Source organism: Pseudopodoces humilis, chromosome 6 (assembly GCF_049639895.1).
Source record: "Pseudopodoces humilis isolate 2021_Gansu_Grassland_sample_001 chromosome 6, ASM4963989v1, whole genome shotgun sequence".
Taxonomy (NCBI): domain Eukaryota; kingdom Metazoa; phylum Chordata; class Aves; order Passeriformes; family Paridae; genus Pseudopodoces; species Pseudopodoces humilis.
This window is the reverse complement of record NC_142205.1, coordinates 15,170,767-15,191,174: the sequence shown is the minus strand read 5'-3', so window position 1 is coordinate 15,191,174 and position 20,408 is coordinate 15,170,767. Positions and strand designations below refer to the sequence as shown.

The window sequence follows — 20,408 nt, the reverse complement described above, 5'->3', positions numbered from 1 at the left end:
TTGGAAAATGAGCTACAGTTATATTCAACTGCAGTTTATATATTAAATAAAGACTAAGTTCAGTGAGCTATGAAAGTCTACAAAAGCCTTCACTGCTTGGACCTTGTGGTGCAGAATTTTTGCTGAATAGTCTTCAAATGCATAGCATATTAATTTTTTTACAGTTCAGCTGATTAAACAAGTGAGAATATTGTGCTTATTTTGTTATTCTTATGTAAATCTATTTTTCCTAACATAATTCTTTATAAACTTTTTGTAAATTTTATAAATTACTAACATACTTCTGTTTTATTTTTGTAATTTAGTTGATGTTTTTTGGAATCTTTTTGTGCCTGGATGCTTTTCTGTATGTGTTCACCCTGCTTCCTTTGAGAGTTTTTCTGGCAATGTTCCGGTTCATCACTTTGCCTTGCTATGGCTTACGGTAAGTTGATTCAAGAGAAAGGTGTTGATACCCTTAGTAATGTTTCATTGTTCATGTGTGTGCTTCATTTTATGGCCTTTCAGTGCCATTTGAACTATTAGTGACTTCTTCCACTGTAAAATAGCAGTCTCAGTCTAAATTAGCCAAAGTAAAGGTGTGTGTGGGACCTTTAAGCTTTACCAGCAGTCACCAACTGTCATCGTTGCTTCCTTCAGACACAACAGTTGGATAACAGCACTAGTTAGGTATATTCAGGTTAGTGAATGACAGAGGTGTAACATTACCTTATAGTTTTATTCTTTTATCTTACATCTATTTGAACATTTTTAAAAATTTCTTAGATTTGGCTCGTGTCTTTTGATAGGCTCTTTGGTATTGAAACAATTTGTTTGGTTTTTAACAGTAAAAGCGTTCCTTATTTTCATGGAAAACTTTGCTGAAAAGATCCCTGAATAAAATATGTTCTTTTCTTTCCTCTGAGGAATCCTAGGGACTGAAACATAGAGAGGAAAACCAGTCAGAATAAAAAGTAATTTTAGATCTTAATGCCTTGATTTTCTGTTCATATCAATACTAAGAAGTTGCTAATACATAAAATTTTTAGATTGCCCTTCTGGCATAGGCATCAAAAATTAGAATTAATTTCCTTCATAAAATCTGCTACTTCATGGTGAAGTTGGTTGTATAAGCCTTAAGTGTAGTCTAAAATAAAAGGAACACTTGTATTGTTGTTATCTTTTTTGCTTGACTAAATAAAGACTTCAGGATCTTTATTCTGAATTTTCCAAAACTTGAAGTTGATTTATGGTTACTGATCCATGTTATTTTTAATCAAGTTGTTTCTATTTGCATTATCAGTATTATGTGAAGGTCTTTCAAATGTATAGTTTAGAAATGTATGTTCTGATTACAGCAAGTGCTAGTCTAGTTGCAAAAAATTAATATTTTAAAATACAGTCTAAAGCTGAAATGTTTGTATTTGGTAATGTTAAACATAGGCACTAGATGGCAGTCTCTAATGTTTTATTGTGCTGTTAATTTTGAACTGAACCTCAGACTTATTAGGTCAAGAGTTTTCTTAGCTGTGTAAAAATGACAGTTATTTGGTTTTAGCCTGATGACAAATGTGCCTATTTTTGGATATCTATATGGATACTATTACTAAATTCAGGTAAATGTAATTGAGTTCAATGTATCATTTGAATCTTACTTTTTTTCTTTTTAAAAATGTTCTTTCTTGTTTATAAACTCAGCTTTGCTTTTAGCAAAGAAATTTTCCTGCTCTTCTGAAATTACAATTAAAGATATCAAAGACAAATTGCTGGTTTATTGTTGAATATGCTGATGAAAGTGGCATTTGAAGCACCATATGCAGTCACATGTATGTAATATGTGTATATATGCATACATGCACCTGCAGTGCTAATATTTATTCTGCTTGCTTGACAGTATTTTGTGTATAAGGCACAATAGAAGCTGGTTTAATCCGTTGAATTTGACTCTGTTAAAGTGTTATCCGGTGCTGTGCTGTGAACCTGAGATTATCTTGAGTGAAGAAGTCTTTGTTTCTGTAACAACTCCTGAAGCAATTTATTTCGTGACAATTTCCTCCAATGTGTTTGGAATTTATTTCATTAGAATCTCTACGTGTTCAGTACCTCAGACTTTGTCTAATTCATTCATGTTCTTAAAGTTGGTGGCTTTTTACTGAAAGTTTTAGCACTCATGTCTATAATATGTAATAGAATTTCTTTAGATGTTATGGTTCTTATTTCCAAGTATTCAGAACCTACGCTTTGAATTCTTTGGGATTTTCTTGTTTTTTGTAGTTATACTGATTTTATTTGTTACAGCAAAAGATATTTGTGATTTTCTTCCAGCTCAGGAAATACATCTTTATGTATTTGTAACAAAACAGAGTTGAATAGGAAAAATGCATTTATAATTACAAAAGGTACTTACAAAGCAGGTGGCTGTTTATCTTTTAGCTTGCTCTTTCTTGCAAATATCAAATAAATGTTGACTAGTTGTTACTTGAACCTGCCACATCATATTCCATTCTGTGTGGTAAATAAAAGTGCTCCTCCCTTCATCTTGACTTTTTTCTCAACATCTCAGTGAAGTAATTGAGTAGTGAGTGTTCTGTTTTCCTTCCAGTTTACTGTCCAGTTTATTTCCTCATAATTCTATCTTCTTTTTTCAGTGTAGAGAAAGATATTACCCACTATTTTTTTAGAACAATGAAATTGCATTCTGTATAAATGGGCTATGGTATATTATGCCTATGGTATATCATGCAAAGTGCTTAAATATAGGGGAAGTGGTTTATAGCCTCTTCCACATGTTGTAATATTTCATTTTGCAGAGTTCTGAAAGAAAACAAAGAGTAATGTATCTTAAAGAAAATAGTTTCCTTTTTCTGCCTAGTCAGTATAGGCACTTCAATTGGACTTCTGTCATTCTTCCTTGTCACTTGATCTTTCCTTTTGAGCAAATTTAGTTCTGTGTTTTTGTCAGAGCTATATTGGTGTTTCAATCACAAACCAATTTTTTTAAAACTTCAAGAACTTCAGTCGGAAGAATCCAAGATTTTACCACTGAGTGAACTAAACTGCTTTGTTTAATCACTGAGATCAAACTGGCAAAGGCTGAATCATTGCATGGTGGTAGTTTTGGCAGGTGCAACTTCATTACGTCTATGCTCTATAAGTGGCAGGGTGCTTTTAAAAAAATTAACAAACACAATTCATAAAATTAGATTACATCTTCTGAAATTACAAAAAATCAGCTCTACTGTATTTTCTTTTGAGACAAGAAAAAAACTTTCCTAAATTATTCTCTTTGAATCTTATACACTATTCTCACTTCATTAAAATATTCTTTGCCAGCATAAAAGGTTTGTTGTTCCAGCAAAGTATGTGCCAAGGTAGAAAAGTGGACCTGGGTGCAGTTCTGTTTGAGTTAGAGACCTTGGTGACAGGTTCCTAAAGTTAACTCTACCCAAGGTTGAAAGGCAGAGTTTCATTTTACAATTCAGATAATTTTTTTATCAATACCTCAGACCCAGAGATTCTGGGTAGATTAATATTTTTGCCTTTTTTTTTGAAGCTCTTTCATAGAGCTAACTTATTCTTTTTCTTGAAAATATGTTGTATACCAATAATGTGGAAGAGAATGTGGAAGAGTTATTCTGTATTATTTGTGAAACATTGTAATATGAAAACTAAAATTGCACATTAGTGAAGCTCTTGATGAGACTCCCAATTTCATTATGTTTAAAGGCATTTTACATCATCTCAACAAAGCAAGAAAGGATTTGTGAGGGAAAGTGAGGTTCTTTTCTCCAAAATCTAGTTTTCTCAAGAAAATACAGTAGAAGATTATGGGGGTTTTTACATGTAAAGATAGATTGACAAAACTTTTACAAGACACCTCCCACACACACCTCATCTGAAGGGGTTCCCCATTCCCCACTGCTGCGAGTGTGTCCAGCACCTTTGGGCTCTTCTCAAGGGTTGAAGGCAGCACCTGGATGGTGGAAGCCCAACAAGATTCTGCTTTGTGTGAGCAGCACCCACTACCCCTCATATGCCCCAGCACCTCCAGTGCCTCACACTGGAGCTGAATCCCTGCAGGAACTAGAGCTGGGTGCTAATGACACCAAGGGTGTGGGTCCAATCCCTGCACAGGCCATTTACTTACCAGTTGGACTTAATGGTCCTTTTGGGTCCCTTCCAACTCAGAATATTCTGCGAATCTGTGAATTCTTCCATGTGGAAGTAGATATAAATAGATTATAAATACATGTTCTGTATTTTTCTTTTATTCTGCTCTCTGAAATAAGTGAATTTAGGTCCTGTCAGCAATAACATCAATAACTTCAGCTATATTGTATGTACCTCTCAAAATTACCATTGACCTCCTGTGAATTCACAGATTCATGTTTTCCAATAGGAAATAAATAGGATAGCATTATTCCAAGAAAGAAACTGCAGAAAGAAAGCATATCTGAAAGAATAAAACAAGTACACTGGCATTCTTCTTACGGATATTATATATTTCTTCATATTATCAGCCTATTAAATAAATTTAAACCTCTGTTGCACACTTATTTCCAAGCCTTTTTTTGCTGAGGAATTTAGCTGTGAAATCCATGAACTTCCTTTTGTCACCTGAAGTTCATTGAGGAAATTATGCATCTGCCCATCAAAATGTGTAGCTTTCTGCCAACCAAAAAAAGGAAGATGCATTCATTATTTTCTGTAGTATACTCTCAGATCAAGTACTCCTTTCTCCTTTCCATAACAGTGCATAGTGTAGCAACATTACAACCTTCTCTTTCTTTCTTTCTTGTAAATCAGACCGAAGGGAAGAGCACTTTCACTTCCTTTATAGGATGGAATGTGGTGTCACAGGGATTCCTCCTTGGTGAGTAAATACTGATTTTCTTTTTCCTTCTGTGCTGTCAGCCAAATTCACACATCTACATGTAATCAGTAAAAAGTCTGGTTACAAATGAATAGTGTAGCTAAATTAACCAACATACCTCAAAGGAGAAACCAACACTTAGGTTTAATAATAAACACATGAAATTGAATCAGTGCTATTTGTAGTAGGTGTATTTTCTTACATAACTTTACATCATTGTGGAAGTAAATTGTTATCTTAGATTTAAAACATTTTTCACACAGAGTGCCTGTGGATCAATTTGGCCCAGTTTAAAAAAGGATATCTTCAAAAAACTATAGCCCCTGCTGTACTTCAGTTTATAGTGTCTTAAGCTTTTTGAGGTTTCTTCTAAGTACTACTTCAGTCAGGTTCATACCTATATTTTTGCGTGTACTTAAAGCAGGTTTTTTTTGTAATACTTAACCTCAGTCTTAGGGAGTTCAGAAAGTTCATTGCCAGGTATCCTAATATTAGACTTACAGATAATTGTATTCATAATAAAATACAGCACTTTAGCACATATTAGTTTACTGTCTTCAGTTATATTTGATTCTGTTGCCTAAAAAATAAAAGCTTAATGAAAGCTTATTCTAGTTGTCACTTATTTAAAACATCTTTTTTTTTTATTTTTTTTTATTTCTTTTTTGAGACAGCTCTCATCGGGGCCTAACAGCAAGGTTGGTTTTGTTTCATTCTTAGCATGGTCTCGTGCTGTATTGTGTGCATGTAGAGGCTTTTTATTGTTTGAGCAAAATGCAATGCCACCTAATCTTGGCAAGCTTGGCACTCAGTTTTTTAGAATTCTTCATTGGGACATATTTTTGTATAATCACAATTTTACATCAGTGTAAATATTGATACTACATACTGTAAGGTGTAGTTAAAAATTCTCTTCTTAAAATATCAAATTAGAAATTAGATTTGCTCAAGATAGCTTATTTTCTTGAAGCTAAACTTGAGCATAAATATGAAAATATTTCATAGATCACATAGTCCATTTTAAAAAATTTTAGTGTATACTATGTGGGCAAGTGTACCCTTCTGACAACCTTGCTTGGATTTTATTTTCCTGACATCTTTACTTATGCTAACAGGAAAAGATCCCTTTATGTGTTCATGTAACAATTTTTTGCTAGTGCTTCATGTAAAATTAGAAATTTGACACCACAGTTCATTAATGAAGGATATATTGAAGAATTGAGAGTTTGGTAAAAACTACACATAAAATAAAACCCCGTTGTTCAGTTTCCATGTGAATATCTTTGATGTAAAATGAAGAAGAGATACCTAAGCAAGACTTTTAACTAGATCACCATATCTATAACTGAAATACATTATTACAAACCTCAGTGGTTGCCTGTTTGAAAATATTAGCATTGAATAAATAATACAGTTAGAAGAGGTTTACTGTAAAATACATGTATAAACTTGTAGCATGCTAAAAGACTTCTTCAGTGCATTATTATCTGAACAATAACTCAAATAAAAAGGGTTTTTTGTAAGTGTCAACATTTATGGAAACACTACTCTTACAAAAGCTTGAAAATATATATATGTGTATGTTATTAAGACGAAAATATGCATCTAAAACTTTTGCAGTAAGTGTTCATATCTTTAAATTACTGTATATATGACATCAGTATTGGAAATTTTATATGTGTTGATTTCATAGGAGTAATTGTTTAGAGTAATCTTAATTATTTGGATGAGACTAAATAATCTAAACTAAAGGAACCAATTAAAATACAGTGAATTGTATAGATAAACAAGAAAAAATCTTGAATGCTTGTTCATTAAAAAAAATCTAATAAAACAATCAAAACACCAACAACTCTAAAAGATGATTAGAATGTGTAATCAGACTAGTGAAGAACAGAGGAGCACCAGGAAGCCTGGAAGACAAATAAAGAAATCATATGACATCATGTGATAGTCTGCAGTTAAGTTTAAAATAATAAATTCAGGGTACATATGGGTTGGATGCCAAAGTAACTAAGTACTCAGACAAGTGTACTTGTCTGCAGATTACACAATGTAGTGAAAGCATTGTTCATTTTGTAGTGTCAGTTGCTGAAAAGCATACCAGAAACAACTATAGTAAGACATGTTTTTAGACTTCTTTATACAGCAAAAACAAATTTCTCTTTGTCCAAGTTGCATTTCATGTTCCCAATGGTTTAACTGCTTTAAATTCAGTAAGCAAGGCTTATTAAAATACCTAACACACAGTCTTGGTTTTCTTGGAAATCACTTGCTTAAGCAATCTTGTACATCAGCTACTTGTGATTTTGAACATATTGAAGACAAATATTGGTAAACTGTGATTTATTTTTAATAATGTTCTACTCGATGCTGAGTAGCTTCAGTTGTACAGCTGTTGGAACAAAAATGAGTTTGGGGTGGATACCAATACTTGGAAAGCCTTGAGCTGGTTTGCCTCTTTAATCAATTAGAGAAGGTACTGTGAAATCCATCATGCTGTTCAGTAGCAAACATTAAGGATCAGTAGTGTGACCATCTGTGTAGTAATAGCCCATACGGGTGATGGAACCTAATGCTTTTCAACCAGTAGATGGAGACAGAACTCACACTACTGTATAAAACATGGATCATGGCATTCTGAGTATGATGGTAAATAGAAATACCTTGAAAATTACAGACAGGTAACTAGTTCCTTAAATTTATACTTATTTAAGGAGTTTGCTTATGATGAGCACTGGTTTTCACACTAGATTTTTCTTCATTGGGTAGGAGCTGTATGTAGATTGTGATATAACTTTGACTTAATTTTGCAACGGGATTTTTTTACAAGTGTCACAAGTCACCTTGGAAAAAAAAATTACTGTTTTTCCTAAGATTTATCCAAGTTTGTGGGTAGCAGATATTTGGTAACATTTCAATTTGATAGTATTTTAATTTAATTCTATAGAATAGCAAAGTAATTCTAACTATTTATAAGACAATTTCCTTGCTTTTAGCTTTCCAAAGGGAGAGGACATAGACTGATCCAATGGTTTTCTTGGAAAAACAGAGGAAAGACTTGGATTTACACTTCGTAAATTTGTCTCATGGTGTACAAACCATAAATTAAAAAGATTGAAGCATGAGTATTAAACCTTGATTTTTATTGTGTTGTATAAAGTAGATTTTTTCTGTAGCAGACTGATTTGCTCAGTTCCTGGTTGATGTCAGTCAGTGCATTGTGGAAATTTTGCCATGGTTTGACTTTCAAGTGCTTTAAATACTGTGGGATAAGCATTGAGCGTGGCAGGCTTCTGCTTTTTTAACAATTGACTGGGCTGAACCAGAAGTGTGCTGTGGTGGAATAGGGAGGTATGGTAGTATGGCTTGCACATCACTTTATGTTAAAATGAATAATAAGCTTGTATATCCCCTTAAGTATGGATTTCTGTGTTTATGGTATTTTGAAAAATAAGGCTTTGTTTCAATGGAGATTTTCAGTCAATTAGTAGATGTAATGATAAATATACCCAAAGGCTGAGGAGTTTGAACATCTTGTTAAGTACATGCTGTAGGATGGTGAAGTCTCTGTGTGGTTTTTTTCTGTATTGTCATAATTTGCTGGTTACATTACAGTACAAGAGAGTTTCTCTGGAATGCTTGGATTTTCACTGAATTCATGCACATTGAAGGATCATCTCATGTTTGAACATTTTGGTGTATTCAGTGTTAGTAAAGCAATATAAGATTTTTACATAGTGGATAATAGAAAGAATGAATAAATCTTACTCTTTAGTATTGAGGTACTTGGCTGTTTGAAGAAGTTTTAAAATTTGATTCCATGACAGTCTAGGCTCTACAGCTAATGTAGAAACTTGAGACTTAGTGAAATAATGAAACCACTTGCAAAATTCTGTAAAGAGCATCTGAGAGACATGACTTATAGAAAAAAATATTTGAAGTAGTAATGAAATAATTGTAGAATCATTGAATGGTTTGGGTTGGAAGGGACCTTAAAGATCACCAGTTCCAGTCCCGTTCCCATGAACAGGGACACCTTCCAATAAAACAGGTTGCTCAAATAATGGCAGAAAATAATTAGGTGAAAAGATATAAATCATGTATCATAATAAGGTGCATTTGAAAGACAGACCAGATGCTCTGTATCCTTTTATTTACTGATTTGAGGTGTGAAAATTGTGAAGTAAATTATATTCAGCTAAATTTTGAAACCATGTAACATTATTTCTGGAATCTGGTGGGATATGAGAGGAACTACATCTTGGACAAAGGCTCTTATGATACTGTCTTTCAAGACCAGAGTTCATTAAATCCAGGCAAGTGTTAATATTTAACTCATTTGTGCAGCATCACTGTATGCCTGGGATAGCTTTGAAGGAAAAGACTTACTGCTTTCCACAGAAATTCTACTGCCCACTGTTCTGTTACCTTGCTACCAAAATGATTGAAGTTGTCATTGTAGTGCTCTTTAATTATTGTTCTCATTTTGTCACTCATGAGAAAAAAAGACCCATTTGTAATTTTCATGTGAAATCTTCCTCTCTGTATTCTGTTATACTTCATGCGCAGCTGTAAAAATATGAAGTGTTTGGAAATGAGCTAAGCTGTTTCAGCTTCTCATATCTCCATTCAATGGTTTTTAAAGTTGTACAATATCACACTCTGACTTATCACATCAGCTCTAATGTCAATTCTTAAAACTTGGGTCCCTACTTTCAAGTGAGGTATTGAAATTACAAGCACTATGCTATGTTTTTCGTGTTTGTTTTTTGGCCTTTTTGTAGTTGTCATACCTTGGCCAATGTTAGCTTTTTAATTTTGTTTCTTTGAGATTCTGTGGTACTCATGATGTGCATGACTACAGCAGTATGAGTTTGTATGTGATATTAATCACAAGATCTGATTAGTTAGTGCTTAAGATGTCCTGAAAGTACTATTCAGTGTTGGCATTTAGTAGTTACTGAAGACAATAAGTAGAATCGTATATTGAGAAGAATGAATACAGAATGCTGGGATGGTATGACAGGCATGAAATCGCATCAGGCTGTGTGTGTTTATGTGTACTAAACAGCTTAATGCAAAGGATAGGAATGATTTGTGACAAATACAGATGGAACCCCTGTGCTTGATTGTATACTAAAACTGCAATGGACAGCTCTCACTGAACACTGACTATATAATTTCGTTACTGTAGGCTTTGCAGTCTGCATATTCACCAAAAGGTGACAAATCATTAGACTTAATCTGTTTACTTGTTTTCCTTGTATTTGTAGGAAATAATTGTCTTTTTTCTATATTGTATTCAGAATCACACTGCAAAATCCTTCTTTGAATGTTACTAACCAGAGTGGAATGATTCTGCTACAATAAAAATGCTTCTATAGATTTATGGAGTAAACATGTTTAATTTCTCTCAATTGGAAACGTGTTAGTGGTACACTCTAGATTATTTGTTTAGTCAATATGAAAGGATCTTTCCTAATGTACTATGAAAGAACACTAGAATAAATTTTAAATGCCAGGATCTTCTTACTCTTTCTGGAAAACAGTTCTCTGTAGTCAATCTTTGCAGTAATCCCTTATGCTGAGTAGAGGGTTGAGATGCTGGCAGCTCCTCTGTCATCAAACTAAGGAAATTGAAACTCTGAGGATATTTTTTTGACTAAGATGTTGTAGTTTAGTCCTAGCTCACAACTAAGTACCATGCAGCCACTCACTCACTCCTTCCACCTTCTAACCATGGGGAAGGGAATTGGAAAGCTAAGGTAAAGCTCATGGGTCGAGATAAGAACCATTTAATAATTGAAGCAAAATATACTAATAATACTAAATATGATAATAATAATAGCAATGAGAAGGAGAGAGCCTAAGAGAAACCTTTTAAGAGAAACAAGTGACAGAGTTGTCCTCCAGCCTCTGCCTGGTACCCAGGCAGTCCCTGAACAGTGATAGACCCCATTCTGGGTAACTCCCCCAGTTTATATACTGGGTGTGATGCTCTGTGATGTGGAATGTCCCTTTGGCCAGTTTGGGACATCCTGTCCTGGCTACACTTTGTGTCAGCCTTCTGTGCAGCTCCTCACTAGCAGAGCAAGGGCCTCTGAAAAATCCTTGACTCACAGTAAGCACTTCCTAGCAACAACCAGAACATTCAGTGTCTTACCGACATTCTTACACTAAATCCGAAAAACCAGCTACCAAAAATAAAAGGTACTCTGTCCCAGCCCAAACCAGGACACTTGTTCTGAAGTTGTCACAGCATTTGTTGGTTCTGCTTCTCATGTGGATGAGAAGCACAAGAAGTTGTATAGACTGTATTTTTAATTAAAATGTCAGAAAAATATTATTTATTGCAGTTTTTTTCCTAGACATCCAGACAGACTACTGAGAAACTAAATCCAAGTCACCTTGAGAGGTAGGACAAAAACTTCTAGTTGTGAGAGGAGGTTTAGATTGGGTATTTGGAAAAATTTATTCACCAGAATGATTGTAAAGCAATGGAACAGGCTACTGCTCAGGGGAATGGTAGAATCATCATTCCTGGAGGTACTTAAAAGATGTAATACTTTGGTTTAATGATGGACTTGGAAGTGATAAGTTAACAGGTGGACTCGATTATCTGAAAGGTCTTTTCCAACACAAATGATTCTAAAATTCTCTAAAAACATAATTTGAATGGAATCTGCTCTACAAAAGTTTAATTCCTCTAAAGCACAGCAATCAAGAGTCGTTGATCTGACTCTTTAGGGACAGCTTTTGAATTGAAATTCAACGATAATCAAGTATGTTCATAGCACATTCTCAAAATCTTTTCATCTTATCAGGGTATAGGATTTGTGTGCAAGCTTCTATGCAACTTCATACAGAGTTAGTCTCCTGAGATAGATTTCATAGTTGAGACCACCTTTAGAAAAGAAGTTGTGCTCTTGGTTTTATGTAGTCTCTTCTCAGAATTTGTAGTCCCCTGTGATGGTTGCAGTGTACATTTACATTGGCTTCTCATGAGTTGGCTTTACTTGTGTAGTCATACAGATGAAATTGAACACAAGCAGAAGAGTGATAGAGTTATCAGTAGAGAACATCTTCAACTTCTGACTGGTGGTTGAGCATCTTTGATGTTACTTGTAAGCCAAAAAATCTTTGATGTAATATTTTCAGTCTGTATTGATTTGGGGACATCAAAGCATTTTCCTGTGAGAATCTTTCTGGACTGCTTTAGAAGCTTCATAAATAGATTCTACTCACTATTGCATTTCAGTAAGAGACCATCCTATCATTAAAATTCTTACCTTAACAAACTTTAAAATGACCATGAATGAGATTTTCAAGTCGGGTGTCTCTTATCAGGTTTTCTCTACCAGGTACTCACTACTTCTCTAATGTTAAGGTTGTTGTTGGCTGGAAGAATGAAGATGCTGATTTGCTGAGTGATAAATTCTGATTCTCTTTTTCATGTGCTAAGGCCTGGCATTACTGTTGTGACATAACAGTACCTTTACCACTGTATCCCAGTCTGTATTTCAGAGTTTGAGTGTTGGCCAGGAAACTTGTACAGAAATGACTGAATACACTTCCAAAATGGAAGTAGCTTGGAGAAAAAGGAATATGCTGTTACTCAGCATATGAACAATTAATCATAATTATGGGCTTGTTTAAGTCATGTAAACATTTCAGTGTATACCATTATATTTTAATAACTATAATCATTTAAGTCAGATGTTATTAAATAAGGCAGTAAATTTTCAAAGTGTGGTTTTACAGATTGGGAAGGGTGCATTTTTTTTTGTGCATCATGCAAGGACAGTCACAGGCTTTTTAAGCAGTAGGCAAAAGGTACTTTTCAGTTTAATTTTTTCAATTGGTGTTTGCAGTTAAAACTCAGTTTGGGAGCTGAAGAAAGGAAGAAAATTCACTGAGACATTTTGTCAAGGACTTATGCTGAAATAAGATATGTTGTGAATGTTTGTTACTTGAGTACTTCTGAAGGCAAGAAAATGTCTCTTAGGGAGAGAAAGCCTCTGTAAGCAGTTCTGGTATGCTGGACCAGGTTGAATTCTTTTATTCAGAATGTAATTGATTTCAATGCAGTTTATGCAGTAAAAAAGTATATAATAAAAGGAGAAGTTGCTCTCAGTTCAGTGTGCAATACTGTAAATCTGAGAGTTCTGGAAACTTTCTTGTTCGTACTCGCAGCAAGAGCACAACCTATTTGCCCGTTGCGGAATGTCACTTTGTGGTTCCATGACTGATATAATGTGTGAAAGTTGTTTTCAGGGCGTTTTGCTTTTGAATGGAAGACAACAAAGGAACCCAAAGTATAACACTCCAGCTGTGATTTAAATAGAATGAGTGAGGTAGCAGGGAGTTTTGACTTTTCTGCAGGGTCTGTAGAACTACTCCAGAGGTCATAAATAACTGTTTGGATGTTTTGTACAAATGGTGTACATTTTTACATAATAACTCTTAATTTTTTTTCTAAATGTGTTATCAGTTCATGGGAACATTGCCTAATCACTGGATGACCTACAGATTTAAGAGTACAGAAACTGGAAATTCATAACTTGAATTCTGCTATTTGCTTGCAACTTCTTTGAAACATTAACTTACGTTTTCAGTGTCTTTAAAAAAATAAATACATTCAATAGAAATTATTTCCTCCATTTTTATATCTAATTCTCAACCTTTTGAAGAAATTCAAAGGCTTTTTAACTGCTTTGCATCCTATTAATACTACACTAAATAAATAGACAAGTAAATATGGCCTTGCAATTTCATTATGCTTATGTATACTGTTGTGGCAATTGAGATAAAGCTATTTTCTTCCTGTAGTTTTACTAGGAAGAAATAGTGTATGATTCCTTTAGTCTTCTGGGTTACTCATGAAAAACTTCTGCATTTGGTTCACCTCAATCAGCCTCCAGCTCTGAGTTCAAATTGTTTGCATTTACTGCTTCAGAGCTTAGAGCTCAATGAAGATACAGAATTTACAAGCTGTTCCTCAGCATTTGGTTCACTATACTGAAATTGAAGATGACTGCTTCATATCTTCTTGATCATAGTGAATACAGTTTCTGTAGCTGAGGAAATCAAAATCATAGAATTGTGTGGAAGAGGGAAGGTAAATTAGAAACCAAAGAGCATGCATGCAGAAGGTTATTAAAAAGTGTGAGCTCTCAACAAGTGTTTTAATTACAGGGATGTAGCAAGTAAGAGACTATGATCCTGGTCATGATTGTGGTCTATAAATGTGTATCAGTCGTGGTGTTGGAGGGAAGGAGCACAATAAACTACATTAAAATATATCCATGATGAACAGCTTCTGTAAATTCATATTGACTTAGTAACGTCTGTATTTTGTGGGTATATGACATTTAGTGGAACTTTTTGCCCTTTGTATTTCAGTGACAGACGTTTGCTACAACCTGCTCAGGTATGTGACATGCTCAAAGGAGTTATATTGGTCATCTGCTACTTCATGATGCACTATGTTGACTACTCTATGATGTATCATCTGATAAGGGGACAGTCTGTCATAAAGCTCTACATCATCTATAACATGCTTGAGGTAAGAATGTTGGCATCAGAATACGAAGTATGCTTTTGTCAGACTATCTAAACTATTTTGTGTCCCAGTATTTGTACTTAGAGTGTGGCACATCTGGTATTCTCACAAATCAGTACACACCTAAAGTAATAAGCATAGATGCAGTGAAACAGACAGGTTTGTGAACAATAATGTTTTAGATACTGTTTCATAATGCCTAATTTATGGAGTTTATTAATCAGTTTCATAGCAAGAGACTTGAGAAATAGAAATGAAAGAAGTGTCTTAAGAAGTGGAAGGTAATGAAAGAGATTTTCAGCTTGCCAAGAAAAGTAGAAACTCTTGATTTGAAATAGTGATAAGAGAGCGCAGAGAAGGAAGATAATAGAAAACATGGAATTTGGGTTTTAATTCAACATTATGGAAATATAGCTTTCATTGTGTGCAAAGACATGTGTTACAGCTTTACCTCACTCCTGGCTAGCAGACACAAGCCTATAAGGTGAATGAATGAATGTAGTGACACAAGAAAAGGAAATTCTGTTTTGTGAGGTAAGGTAAATTCTGTCGAGAAAAACAGTTTGTTTTGCCCTTAATGTAAAGTATAAGATTTTTAATTGTACTTCTATGATCAATAGTTCACAAAGTAAATAATGTTTTCATAGGCACAGTGTTACCTTCATCCTGCAAATATAGGACATAGTAGGAATTAAAGGGACACAGCACCTTAAAGGGACTCAATGAGAGCTTTGTACACAAAAGTTATTTTGCTAGGGTTCTGGGATTTCTGAATGATATATTAATCCTTGTTTGAACATCTGTTGTACCTTTGTTTGAAGACTGCTGCAACAAGGTTGCATTCTGCAAAATCTGAATATTTTGTCTAAAGGCATTTGTTCTTTCCTAATAAAATATGAAAATATTGCATAAGGAACACAGTTGTACTAAATGAAATAAATATCATACAAGCCACCTCAGTTGTTTATTCATATGGTTTTTGTTGCTTTTAGTTTTACATTTGCTGAAAAATATGTACAAATATTAAATTGGCGCAGAGTTACTGTATCTGGATTTTAGTTATGTGGGGAAATACTCATCCACATAGAGTTACATAGATGAGAGATTATCACTTACTAAATAATTCCATGTGCTTAAATTAGCAATTTCTCTTTATTTCAAGACTACTTCAAATCACTTAGTGCTGTACTTTCTCAGTTTTGTGTGCTTACCACATAATTTGAAGTGATGCTGCACTGTTTGCTGTGAATTGGAAGCCATGTGCTATTCTGTTTGGAATGAGGAATTGAATTACTTTGCTATGTTTGGCAGAATCAAAACTGTGTGTCTTAACAAAGAAAAGTGCTGCATGAGTTTGTTTCCTTTAGGAAAGGGGGAAGTCTGTTACTACTCATGGTTATTAAAAAAATTACATTAGACTTTGAATTTGGAAACATTATTTAACTTCCATGGTGTCTCATGAAACCCAGCATGCCAAGCAGAGTGCATATTTTTAAGGAGCTTTTTTACTGTGACAGGTTGCAGCAATATCAGCAGAAAATGTTCTTGGTGTCCCACTGAAAGACTTGGTTGATAGTCAGCTTTCAAGAGTCTGAATATTGGCTTGCTTAGAATACTTTGGTGACTTTTATTTGCTACTGATGCAAGCAATTCTTTTTAAGGAATTCTTAATATGCTCTTTTTTAAGCAATACGCTTTACATTTTGTCACAAGTTTTCAAACTAAGGAAGATCTTCTTAGTCTAGTAAATCACTGAACAACAGAGATGTTTACAATGTCCTTATGTTTTCGGCTGTTGGCAAGTCCAGGGAGTATTGTCCTGGACACATATGAGGAATGCAGAATTATGTGCTGAATGCTCCCAACTGACAGGCTAAGGGGAGCATTCAGCACATTTGGCTTAAATGACACTTTTCTTTTTTAGATTCAGACCCACCGGCTCCTGCTCCTTGTGAAGCCCCAGTGTGCGTTACGTTGGTGACAGCACTCACCATGGAATTCTGCTGGAGCCTGGAGCCGGCATGTAGGGTTTAGGTAAGTCATATTTGGAAAAGCAAGCAACAATATTGTGTGGTGGGTTTTAATATTTTCTATCCTTTCAGCAAAGAACCAAGGACTGCTTAAATAGAAAGGAAAGCAAAGCCTCTATTTTATCTATTAAAACCCTCACAATATTGTGAACAAAAACTTACCAAACTCTTAAGGCTTCTGTATCTGGTGTTACTACACCAGGTGTAATTACTCAATGGGTCGTCACAATGAGCAGGAACCAAATAATGCAGACATTGTCAATTTACAAAATCTAAAAGCCGAAAACAGTGCCACTGTAAATATCTCTCAAACTGTTGGGATTGGGAGCTTCAGATTTATGATTATTCATCAGCTCATGGCTTTGTTCATTTTATTTCAAAGGTGACTCTTAGAGCACAGCACATTGTATGTTTGCTTGAGGCATCCTGTAAAATTTTGTTTTAATTCAATTTTTATATTTTAGGAAACTTCATTCAGTATAGTCAGATAGAGTCAGAAACAAGTACGACTTTCCTCACTTTGGTATCTTTACCTTGAGAGCTATTTGATTTAAAAGTCAGGAAATTATCATGAGTCTAGGTTTGTGTTGTCCCAAGAACTTACTTTCTATTTAGTAGGATCAAAATTTGCAGGTACACTGTGCACCTGGTTCTGTATTGCTGCATGTTGATTTAACATGTCCAAAATTGTTGTTTTACAGAAATACACTAAGAGAAAATATTCTTTGTCTTTCTTAAGTAATCAGTTTGTCATCTTTAACTGTTTTAATTTGGTTGAATTAGTAAGCAATGTTTTTAAAGCTAATTTTTTTTAGCCAGACATGTGCCAGGTTTAATTTTTGAAGTTCTGGTTTTGTTGCCCTGTGCAGCTTGGTTTTAAAATTACTGAACTGCAGTGTATGGATAGAAAAAATGTTCTTCCATGTAATGATTTTCAGTTTTATGTTTGCTGCTGATGAAATGTTTGGAACTGGTGGAACTCCCTGTGACCTTTCTTGCTGTGGTATTAAATTACAAGTTCAAAATGCTGTCCATATGTTTTCTATCTTTAGAATTACTGCTAAAGGGTTTTTTTCCCTATTTGTGTATATATTCTTCGGATTAATCACCAGGTATTTGTTGTTTTTTCAACATATTTTCCCTTTTTGGCAGATTTTCAAGTTCCTTTTAATCACTTTTTTTTGTGTTATAGTACTTTTAATTTTGAATTCTGCTTTATGCAGACATTTGCATTAAGTATCTATTTCAGTATGTGTAAAGCAGAAGAGCCAAGTCTAATTTCAGGTTTTTTGTACCTGTAAGCTAATGTTCCCTGTCATCCGGAATTCACTTTTTATTCTTGGGATTTTTTCCTATTAAACCCAGAGGGATGGGGAAAAACCTTTTAAATGGTTTGATACAAAATACATACTGCTTTATCAAAGGCTGAGGTTTGAACTGTACTTGAGTACAGTACTTTCAAGAAAGCACCTAAGATAACAATATATGATTATTCTGAATACTGTTGCAAAGGGGATAGTACATTTGAAAGGGAAAGTAAACTGCTTAATATACAAAAGGAACAGTATTGCTGTGAAATCCAGAGAAAAAATGGAATAAGTAAGAGATCAAAAGTGATAAGTATGTGAAGCTTTTTTTAGGTTGAGCTGTACTTTTACTTTGAACTGTTCTTGAACTGTGCATATTCAAGTGTTGGAGAGAAAGGTAGGCAGTAAAAGGCAGTAAAGTTGTTCTTGTTTAGGTGGCTGATCGTCTAATTTCTTCATTTGGACAAGATATTTTGGATGCTCTTTATTGGACAGCTACAGAACCTAAGGAAAGAAAAAGAGCTCACATAGGTGTGATTCCTCACTTCTTCATGGCAGTGCTGTATGTCTGTATCCTTTTTCTTTGATAAATTGCAAAATTTCCCAAGTTAAATTACAGAGTAATTTCTCTGCTTTATTTTAATACATTTGAAAAATGGATAGTATTCCTGAATCAGTGTTCCTGTACTTGAAAAGTTAGATTGTCAATACCATCTGCTTTAAAAAAAAAGAATCTCTTCATGATGGTGTACCTATTGTAAAATGAAAAATCATAATTGGATTGTTCATGGAAAATGTTGTTTGATTTGTATTTGAGTATTTTGGCTCACAGGGCCTTAAAGACAGTGTGGTTTTGTTATTTAGCAGAATGTTAAATGCATACAGCTTGAATATATTTTCTTGAAGTAAAGGGATAAACTCATGCATATTCAATATGCAAATGTTCTTAGTGTGAAATAATTTTACGATGAATTGATGAATATAAAGAGGTACCGTAGTCCAGTAGTTTTGGTAATGAATTTAGACTTCTTACTATTTTTCCCTATTTTCTCTGAAATCTTTAGGCCAATTCTGAATCTTTACCTTAGATTTTTTTCTTTAGATTGTACTGATGTTTCTCGCAACTAATTTCATTGGTTCTTTTAGAACAAGAAAAATTAGCATAATTATTGCATGCTGCAAAGCACCGTGCATATATTACATGTAAGTATTGTCTTGCTGTAAGTCTGGTTTACAGGGATATGTTAAATTTCAAAAGCAAAATAGAAAATCTGTGGTTCATTGCTCTTCAGTACTGTTGTGCAGAAAATGTATTTCAAATATTCTTCCTTAACCCTGCTTTGCAGTCCTGCATGCTATTCTTATAATGGTTCAAGCAACAACCCTCAATGTGGCCTTCAACTCCCACAATAAATCACTGCTTACCATCATGATGTCCAATAATGTAAGTATGCAACTTTATCATATAACTACCCTAATTTGTTTCAGAATCCTATGTCTTTGTGTATCATATGTTTTAAATATTAATATTTTAAAGTAACATCGTTTTTTATAATTATTCATTTATATCAGCTTTTTATGAATAAAAACTAACTAACTTTCTAAAAATTGCAGTTTGTCGAAATAAAAGGAAGTGTTTTCAAGAAGTTTGAGAAGAACAATCTCTTTCAAATGTCAAACAGTGGTATGTATAGCAGTGTTGATCAGGAGAATATATGAAGAGAGAGGCTGTTATTTAATTCATTAATATACTTAATGTAATCAATGTATTTAATGTTATTCTTACTATAAACATTTTACCTTGGTGAATTTGAGTGTTCTGACTTGTTCTGATCTCATCACCCCTTTTACTGTTTGGTTCAGTAGGATGAAACCTATTTCAGGGAACACTTACTCCTTTTATGGCAAGTTTTTAATTGAGGTGCTAAAAGAGCCTCCTGGCTTTGTGCTAAAATGCCCATGCTTCCAAGTGATCAAGTCTTCTGTTCTCAAAAAATTGACTTTATACTGTCCTGTATTGACAGTGATCTCAGAATACATGTTGTTGCGTGGCTGTGAGGGTGGGTCTTGAAGTACCTCCCCTCTAACCATAAAACGAACAATAAGCCTCCAAACAAATAAAACTCCAAACAAACAAAAAACCAATGTTACAAAGTAGCTGATAAATGAGGGAAGTACTAGAGATTACTCTATTCTTTTATATGCTGTCAAGATAATAGTTAGGGGGTACTTAGAAAACATGCTTCTGCCACTTCTTAACTGTGTTGCTGCTTAGGATGAATTTTGGGAACTCGTACTCAGTGTGTCTCATGAGGAAAAGCTGTTCAGGTATCCTTTGATGAAGATTCTTCCTGATATTGATATCAGCCATAATAAATATTTATTGAATTCTTGATTTCAAAGCTAGTAGGAGTGATTACACTTAAGGCTGTGCTAGAGCTTCTTTGCTTGTACTAGTTTTGTAGAATCTCAGAATGCCCTGAACTGAAAGGGACCTCAAAGATTGTCTCATTCCAACCCCCTGCCATGGGCAGGGTCATCTTCCACTAGACCAAGTTGCTCAAAGCCCCATCCACCTTGATCTTGAGCACTCCAGGGATGGGATATCCACAGCTTCTTGGGGCAACCTGTGTCAGTGCCTCGCCACCCTCACA

At 34.4% G+C, this 20,408-nt stretch overlaps 1 protein-coding gene across 4 annotated transcripts in view; it reads left to right on the top strand.

The window, feature by feature from the left end:
- TAPT1 (transmembrane anterior posterior transformation 1) overlaps positions 1 to 20,408 on the top strand; it is a 49,527-nt gene that overhangs the window by 8,616 nt on the left and 20,503 nt on the right. For 2 of the 4 annotated variants that reach the window (XM_088056815.1, XM_088056816.1), the window contains exons 3-8: positions 306 to 424; positions 5,527 to 5,550; positions 14,258 to 14,420; positions 18,189 to 18,324; positions 19,101 to 19,198; positions 19,369 to 19,438. In XM_088056815.1, the coding sequence (XP_087912941.1) occupies positions 306 to 424; positions 5,527 to 5,550; positions 14,258 to 14,420; positions 18,189 to 18,324; positions 19,101 to 19,198; positions 19,369 to 19,438 (610 nt within the window). Of the gene's footprint in view, positions 1 to 305; positions 425 to 639; positions 680 to 2,789; positions 2,833 to 4,744; positions 4,853 to 5,522; positions 5,551 to 14,257; positions 14,421 to 18,188; positions 18,325 to 19,100; positions 19,199 to 19,368; positions 19,439 to 20,408 lie in introns of all 4 variants that reach the window. The other 2 variants (XM_088056817.1, XM_005517819.3) reach the window with 2 other exon arrangements.